The sequence below is a fragment of the Tinamus guttatus genome, unplaced genomic scaffold (genome assembly GCF_059628265.1).
Source record: "Tinamus guttatus ecotype Peru unplaced genomic scaffold, ASM5962826v1 Tinamus_guttatus_pri_ptg000004l, whole genome shotgun sequence".
Taxonomy (NCBI): Eukaryota; Metazoa; Chordata; class Aves; order Tinamiformes; family Tinamidae; genus Tinamus; species Tinamus guttatus.
The window spans coordinates 11,984,800-11,993,484 of record NW_028288538.1 but is presented as its reverse complement, the minus strand read 5'-3'; the positions used below and the strand labels follow the sequence as shown (position 1 = coordinate 11,993,484).

Sequence of the window (8,685 nt, the reverse complement as noted above, 5' to 3'; positions counted from 1 at the left end):
AAACTTGACTGCAAAATGATGCTTACTTTCAGCTTACTCCAGCAAGATAACTCAGCTATCCAAACTTATGTACATAATGTATTATATGAGTTTTACCATTTGATAATGACCTTTTTCAAAGAAAACCTGTCCACACTGTAGTCTGGCAGCCCCTTTCATATCTTGCCTTTAAAGAGAGTGTTTAGTTATTAGAGTAGTACTCATGTAGGCTAATAATAGTTGATAGCACCGACATTTTATTTGAGATAGTTACAAGTGGATTAATTACAACTTCAGAGATATGTCCCAAATCTGTAGCACCAAAGGCTTCCCTCTCATTGTTCTTTATGTAGTAGGGCAGTGTTTGTGTAAAGCCCACAGGAGTACATTTTGTGGACATATTTACACCCAGTCAAGATGTTACAGTGATGAAAATGTCAATTGTTCTTTACAAACATACACATTGTATAGTATACAGAATAAATTGATCTACTTAGTTTTTATTGCAATGTGCAAATTTGTCTCGTCTTTACTGTGGTTTCCCAAATGATTCTGCATACCTCCTTATTCCTTATTGATAATTTCTAAAACCCAAATCTTGTTACTCTGTATCATGAAAAATATGACTGGGCTTTGGTTTGTAGTACATTAGACTACAGAATTACTTTAATGTAATCACATTTATATATATTTCAGTGCTTATTTTTCTAATAAGGCAATTAAAGCTTATTGTTTGAAAACTCCGTAACAGAGGATTGTTTTAGTCCCTTATACAGAGTGAGGGGGAGTTTCGGGAAATTAACTTGGCTTGTAGAAGTTTGCATTGCTCTAGATTACATTGACCTGAATATGACATTTTCCAAGAAATCAGGATCTTGACGGGGGGTTTTATATATATATAAAATATATATGTGTGTATATACACACATATAAAATATATATTTGTGTGTATATATATATATACACACATATATATGTGTGTATATACACACATATAAAATATATATTTTATATGTGTGTATATACACACATATATATGTGTGTATATATATATATACACACAAATATATATCCAGAGTAATGTGATATCCTGAAAGTTCTGTATGTATTCAAATTGTTTATTTCCATTAAATATTTCTCTTGAAAATGCTTCTGAAATACTTGCACAGAGGCAGACAAGCTTTAGTTTAAAGGTGACTGAATTGTCCCTGTCTTTCTCAGGGTATGTGTTGCCATGAAGATGCTGCTTGATCTATTTTTATTTATAGATACTTTGCATATGTATAGCAGGTACAGAAGTCTGTTTAGTTATGTCTAAACAGACATATGTCTATGTGAAAAACATTGCCAAAGCCTCCACTGCTTTCAGATAGATGCTTATTTGACTGTGGTTTAAGATAGGAATATAAGATACTTCTCGTTACCCAATTTTGTCTTAATTTAATAGAAGATTCATGTTGGTGGTTTTAGTTCACCTACAATACTTTATTGTAGCTTTTACTTAGAAATGTGCTTAGATGATGTCAACTTCCCATGACAATATTATGGAATAAATATCCTCTGACACTTCTGGTGCATTGCAGGGTAGCTTGAATTTGTAGAGACTCGGTTCAGCCTCAATTCAAGGAGTTTCCCTTGAGAAACTGGATTGGAATTTTATGAACATTTTCTTGGAGCTGAATTCTAGTGCTAAAAGTGCAGTCTTGCTTAGATGCAAGAAAGGGGAGCTGTAGGTTATTCTAACCATCCAAGTCTGATTTCAGCTGATATATATTTTTATACTTTTAAGAATTTCTGCTATTATAATGAAAGGAAATTGATGTTCTACAAAAATCATCCTAGTAGGATGAGGGTACTAGGGGGTACTTGGGAATTAAGAATGCCATTAAGAATTGTCATGGCATTTAAAACCACTCTTCTGAAAATCCACAAAAATAAAATAAATCACAGATTTTATCTGGAGAATATGTATGCAGTATTTGATTTCCCTGTGTTACATTTCAGAACTCTTAACTGATTTCTAACTGTTTAATCAGTAGTGGCTGAAAGCAACACAGTTTTTCCTACAGCTAAAAGTTATAGGCCTAATGCTCACAGCATGAGGATACAGGAAAGGAGAGGGTAAGGACTTCAGCCTATGAATTCCTGAGTTAGCTTTGTGCTGGCTTCTGCCACTGTCCACTGGAAGCTTGGAATCAAACCTCTGGTTACTGTTGTATAGGAGGGCTTTTCTGAGGGAGTGCTTGGGTCCATCCGCTATATCATATAAACGATACCATGTTTGTTATGTTATCAGTGTGCATTATTTCTATGCCTCTAATGATTTCCTTTTTCATTTGATCAGCAGAGAACTGAGCTGTGGTGCAGCATGACAGCAATCGAGGATGTAGTCCTCATTGAGGGAAATTTTTTACACCACAGTTGAACACACCATGGGTAAAAATGAAGCATGTTTGTAAGCAGAGACATGGCCCATGCTTTGTTGTTGCTTCTGAAGAAAGTTGTATAACCTCATCTTAGTTTCTGGAAAGATAAGTTTTTCTACTTTTTATGGGATTGAAATTCAGTATAGAATTGTGTATATAATCTGTGTTAGTTACGGGAGCAGTTTATTCATAGCTAGAACACTTTGGATATATGTTCTTAAATCAAATGCCATACGTGATCTTTCTGAAAACATGCTGTGCAAGGTATGAGATGAGGGCATCTTTAAGATTTTGCCAGCAAGTGTTTGAAGCAGGAGATGCATGTTAAAGTAATAGCTAAGTAGTCAGGCTAGATATGTTAAGAACAAGTTGCTTCTCTACAACTTTCATTGCCCCCGATTCCTGTCCTTAATGACAGATTTGAAATCCTGGGTTATGCAAATTGTGTCAAATCATAGCGTATTTTGGACTAGGCTGTCTATTTTTGCTGGCGCTTGTAATTACATTTGGCTCCTGAGCCCCAGCTGTGAATGGCTGATACAGTAATCCACAGTCCAGCTGAACTCCTGAAATGAGCACTGTGAATTTGGGATAGGTGGCATCCTAAAGAAGGGATATAGGATACCAGATATGAAGCAAGACACATGAGGGAATATTTGGTTCCCTTCTAGGAATTAAAATAGATTTTTTTTTTTGTGGTCCAGACATCCAGATTCATACATCAATCTATTAAAAGGAGATAATCACAATCTTAAGCCCCAAATCACTATTCCTCTCTCTTTCTGTTCTTTTCTGTTACATACAAAAGGTGACTGGTAGCTTTGTACTGCAGTTCTGTTTTACATGGCGTGTGTACAAATAGCTGTACAAGCTTCTTGCCCTGGCATGGGCATCAATCAGTAGGAATTGTTCTCTTTGGACTGGCAGCAAGTCTCCTGTTTGTTCTCTTGATGGCAGCGTGGGACAGTGACAGTAATGTTGGATGATAATCCTGGACATACTGGCAAAATATGGGAAGGAAGGTATTCTTTTAATTTAGTTCTCATTAACTGGTTTCAACTTTCTGAACTCTCCCAGCACAGCCGATTGTTTTAAAACCACTTCTCGGAATTTTTCAGCTCCATTTTTTTTTACCTGTGATCTTGTATTGGGAGTGAATATGAACATCTCTCAGTAGGGCTCCATATTTTCATTGCAGTTATTTTTCATGCTTTTCATTTCTCTTTCCTCCCTTCTCAATCTCTTACCTTTCAGACAGCAGCAGTAAAGCACAGCTAGTGATGATGGTGTTTCTTGGGGGTGATTTTTGGTGCAGGGGAGCCAAGGGAGCTTACTTTTATTTCTGTCTCTCTCTGAGTTGATGTGTAATCTTGAGCCCACTTCTTTTGTGGCTCTGTTTATCTGTAAAACAGATTTGTGTGTGTATTTACTAGTTTTAGCTGCACCTTTCTGTGGTTGCCCAGATGCCACCAGCTAAATACAGAGCTGCTATTTAAACAGTTAAATTTTTGCTCAGAGCAACTGCTTGAGGAATCAAGGCACTTTGAAGGAGAGTGTGGCAGGGATCACCTGCCTGTTTTGATCTTGTTTTGTACCCTGGACCACTTTGCGTGTGACCCACAGGCTGAATTCCCAAGGGAAGAGGCAAACTGCTCCTGAGGCAGGAGCAGCTTCGGCTCCCCTGTCACAGCGACCTCGCCGCGTGCCGTGGAGCTCAGGTAACGGTTCAGAGGGCGAAGGAGCTCATCCTGTGGCCCCCTGAATAGGGTTCTGCTTTTCCTGCTCGGGAGGGGGAGATGGAACTTCTCAAAGATGGGCATTTCCCCATCCCTTGCTTATCTAGGGGAATCCTTCTCGTCAGCTTTGCCCTTCTCAGCTTAAGTGAGACACGCGGGATTCACGTACATGACCCCGCTGTGAGCAGCTGGAGCGGGGGGATGCTGCGAGTTAAAGGGAGAAAGGGGAGATGGCGGTGGGGGGTGACAGAGGGGACCCGGGGCGGCGCTGGCCACAGCCGGGGGCGAGTCCAGGGCGCTGCGCGGGGCCGCGGGGCAGCGTGTCCAGCGCGGGGCTGCCAGGTGCGGCCGCCGCGGGGGCTCCGCGCCGCCCTCCCCCGCCCGTTCCGCCCCGGGGCGCGGGCGGGGCCGCGTTGCGCGGAGCCGCGTTGCGCCGCGCGGGCCGCTCCGCGCCCCTCCGCGCCTTCCCACAATGCACCGAGCGCGGCGGCGGCGGCCCCGCAGCCCGCCAGGTAGCCGCAACATGGCGCGCCGCGCCCGCGCCGCCGCCTGAGCATCCCCCGCCGCCCGCCCGTCCCCCGCCGCCGCGGGGACCCGCCCGGCGCCATGGCGGCCTCCGAGCTGTACACGAAGGTAGGGCCGGGGACGGGGCGGGGGACGCGGCGCCACCGGCGCGGCCGGGCCCCTTGCTGGGCCGGGCGGGGGGCGGCGGCTCGGGGGGCGCCGCTGCCGCCCCCGGCCCGCAGCTCCGACCCGGCACCGTCCGCGCCGCCTTCCGCGCCCGCTCGCCCTTACGCAACGCGCGGAGCCGCCGCGCCGGGAGCGGGGCCGCGGCTTCTTGCGGCGCCGCTTCCAGAAGCATCAGCGGCCGCCAGCGAGGCGGGGGCTGCGCTGCCCGGGAGCCGGCGCCTCCTGCAGCCGCGCGGCGCCTGGCCCGGCCGCGCTCGGGCTCTCAAAGGGAGAATTTTCTGGTCTTGTGTTTTGCTGCTTCATCAGCTCGAACCTGGAAGAGGTTTTTGCCCTACCCTCGTTTCTGATGCAAAAGCCTGCAGATTGGAGCTGAGGGAATGGTCGCTATATGTGTTAGCACTGTGTTGTTTTTATTCCTCTGTCTAGTTCTAGCGTGAAATATGTTAAAAGGGTGTCCGACCACAGGGTGCTGAGGGCAGCAGGGGCCGTTGGGGCCACGCGATGCCATGCGGGCACCTCCAGACTGAAGGCGCCTTCCATAGGGCTGCAAAGCCAAAGGCCGCTTTATGGGAAGGCAGGTCAGGGAGCCGCTGCGTGGAACGCCCCGAAACCATCCCCGCTCCAGCCCTTTGTCTGAGACAGAAAGGGAAAGGAAACGGCCTGTTTGTCTTGGCATGAGTTGCCCACCCTGCTTGGGAGCGCATCCAAGGAGCTGGTGGGCGTGCAGGTCGGATGGGGCAGCCCGCTCGCCGGGCACCACGTCTGAACGGTCTGTTTGTGCGGGAGCGGCAGTGCAGGCAGGTGAGATAGGTACCTGCATGCCCTAAAGAAAGCTAAACACTCTGGTGGATATGATGCATCTTTACGTCTTTCAGCCTGGTGTCTGTATTAAGTATACTTGCAAAAGGCATGAAAATTAGCACTCTGGTCAAATGGGCAGTGGTGGAGTAGAGTTGTTCCCAAGCACCCAGTGGAACTTGTCTATGCAAGGAGTTATTCTGGAAAATTATTCTTGATTCACCTCTGTGGATGTTCTCATTATGGGATTAAAATGTCTATAAAATGTCTACCGTATAAGGGTTAAATGGAGATGCCTTTTTTTTTTTTTTTTCCTCTAGTTAAATCCCTCTTGTAGTTTGAATTCACTTTCTTGGATGGTTAAATCCTGTAGTCAAAGACTGCCCCAGAAACGTGGGTGTCCTGTTGCTTGGTGCTACATTACAGTGAAAAGCTGAGGGGCGTAGGGGGAAACTGGCTCTGCATCCTTCCCCTCTCTGCCTGCTTGTCCCCAGGTAAAACCATCCTGCTCTTTAATCGAGTTCAGTTTCTTGCCTAGCAAATAGCAACAACAAGCATCTTCAATCAGATACCTAATGTAAATCCAACATTTAACCTTGGAGGGGAAAAGGTGAAAAAAAGACCAAACAGAAAAGCAAAACGCAGGGAATAGTGCTGCAATAGGGGACTTACTGGATGACTAAGATCATCAAGATTGTTTCTGTGCTTTGCTCTCACACACACTATTCTTGTCCTCTTTAAAACCATATGTAGGCACAGAAAGAGTGACTTTCATATCTTTTTTATATTGGCAGGCACATTCAGGGTTGTCATTCAGGACAGCTCTTTAAAGTAGCAGAGCATCCAACTTAAAATGCACGCTTAACATGTGATATTGACTTGTTTTGTTGGCAAACAAGGCAGGGTATGAGTACGTAGCACATCATTTCAGTTGTTCCAGTGCGTGTTCTGAAAATAAGTATGTGAAAGAGCTGGTTTGCCCCTCTTGTGCTCTCAGTCCATGATCCTTCTTGCCTAAGTTGAACAGATAGCTGTGGTTGAATGAATTACTCTTTTTAAAAGCTGATAAAAATGCGTAAACAACTAGAATGCCAGCGGTGCAAGAAGATGGCTCTTTAAATATTATCTGAGAAAGTGAGAGACTTTTCATTTCAGACTGTTGTTTGCAGAGCTGGAGGGCTTTGCTGTACCTGCAGCATGCCAGGGTTGTTAGCGGCCGCGGGAGAGCCTTCAAGCGGGGCTTCGCTGCATGCCAGAGTGAAAACAGCACCTTCTGTCCCAACCACACGTCTGATACCTGGGAACAGTACACAGGAGCCATCATTTTCCCCAGATATATTAGTTTTTGTCAAAAATGTGCTACATGTGTTTTTCTAGAAGTCATGTCACTCTTGTGAAAGTCCCATTACTTTTATTCATAGTTTAAGCTTGATGAGCACCTAGACAGCCTTGCTGTCGTGCACCGGTGTTAGTTAATGGGGAAGTTTGGATGTGGGTGAGCGGAAGGGTTCTGGAGCAAGAACGTTCACGAGCTAGTTGTGAACGACGGGCTCGCGCTGTGCTGTGCTCCGTATCCCTGCACCCACTGGGGTTTCAGATACAGCCTCTACTTGGGAGCATTAGCTTCACCTCTCAGGTGCAGCAGTCTAAAGCTTTTCCATGATTGCATCACAGGCCTTTTTCTTAAAAATACACTGTCCTTGTGAGCTGCAATTTTACTTGTCCAGCTGGAAATCCCTCCGTGACAGATCAGTAATCCTACTGTATTTTTTTGAAAGTTTTGATTCTCTGGCTTTGAAAAGAAATTAAGTAGAATCTCTACATGTCTTGTAAGTAACAGTAGCCCCCGCCCGTGGCACGTACAAGTAATCGATTGTATTTCAGTAACTGTGGGCCAGCACAGACACTTTTGTACTTGTGCTGACCCATAAAAAGCAGTAAGGATGAGCCAGACTGTGCATCCGCTTGTGCCGAATGTAATCTGCTTTCCTCTGAAATTCAGGACAAGTGAGGATGCTTTGCCCAGACCTGAACACATTTCCCTTATCTTTGCTGGCAGAGCAGCTAACGTCACTGTTGGACTGCAGGGTCACAAATTTCAGGTTTGTGGAAATACAAACCCCAGCAGAAGTTCTTGTTACCTGCGTTCACAAAGCAGGTGAGATGCTCTGCATCAGCCCCTTCATCCCTACTCCCTGCCCCCGCCTTGGTTTTCTTTGCTTCTGCTAGAATTATGTTCAGTGCTGTGTTTGCCACAGTATTTTGCATTGTCCTCTTGGGATTTCTTTGTGAATTTTGTACAGTTGTGTCCAACGTATTTATTTATATCTTTGCCGCTACATTCCCCCCCCGTCCAATATCTCTTGAATTTGGGGCAGCTCTCTCCATCTAGCTTGCTCCTATCTTCAGGACTAATCCAATTTCAGTTAAAGTAGATGGAAATACTCCTTTTGATGGTAAAAGGCAACGCTGGACAATTTTCATTGCAGAAATTCACTGTGTAAGCTGTACTTGGGAGCTGACCTTCAGTTCTGCCACTCTGCTTGAAATGCTTCGGTTTGAGGGTTTCTGCTTTAGGGAAGTGTCGGAGGGCAGTGCCGAGAGCAGCCGTTCCAGGCAGGAAGCGCCCGGCAGCTTTGGGCGCCCGCTCTCAAAGCAGGAGGGTGATGTGCGGGACCGCCCCACGCGGTGGCCAAGCACAGCCTCTGACCAGGGCAAACTCCTGGTGTATACTGAGAAGGAGAGAGAAGAATACCAGAAAACAGACCAACAGAGAAAAGATGGCAATATTCCCAAATTTCTGTGCTTTTTAGACTATTTTTTCTTGGGGAAAGAAAAATGCTGTCTTCTATATAATCTATACTGCTACTTCAAGCTGTTGCCTGTGATATACAAATTTTTAATGAATTAATCAGTAGCCAGTTGTCCCAGCAGAGAAGTGCTTTGTTCTTCCGTACTGCCCAGTTGCGTAGCGGTGGGAATCGCTTGTTTCCATGTGCGGATTGAGGCGTGAGCTGCACCAGTGGGGAGGAGCGGGGCAGAGCATCCCCCTTGGC

At 45.6% G+C, this 8,685-nt stretch overlaps 1 protein-coding gene across 1 annotated transcript in view; it reads left to right on the top strand.

The window, feature by feature from the left end:
• The first annotated feature begins 4,747 nt into the window (after positions 1–4,747).
• MYO5A (myosin VA) overlaps positions 4,748–8,685 on the top strand; it is a 94,895-nt gene continuing 90,957 nt past the window's right edge. The window contains exon 1 of the mRNA XM_088520906.1: positions 4,748–4,774. Coding sequence (XP_088377032.1) covers positions 4,748–4,774 — 27 coding nt within the window. The remainder of the gene's footprint in view (positions 4,775–8,685) is intronic.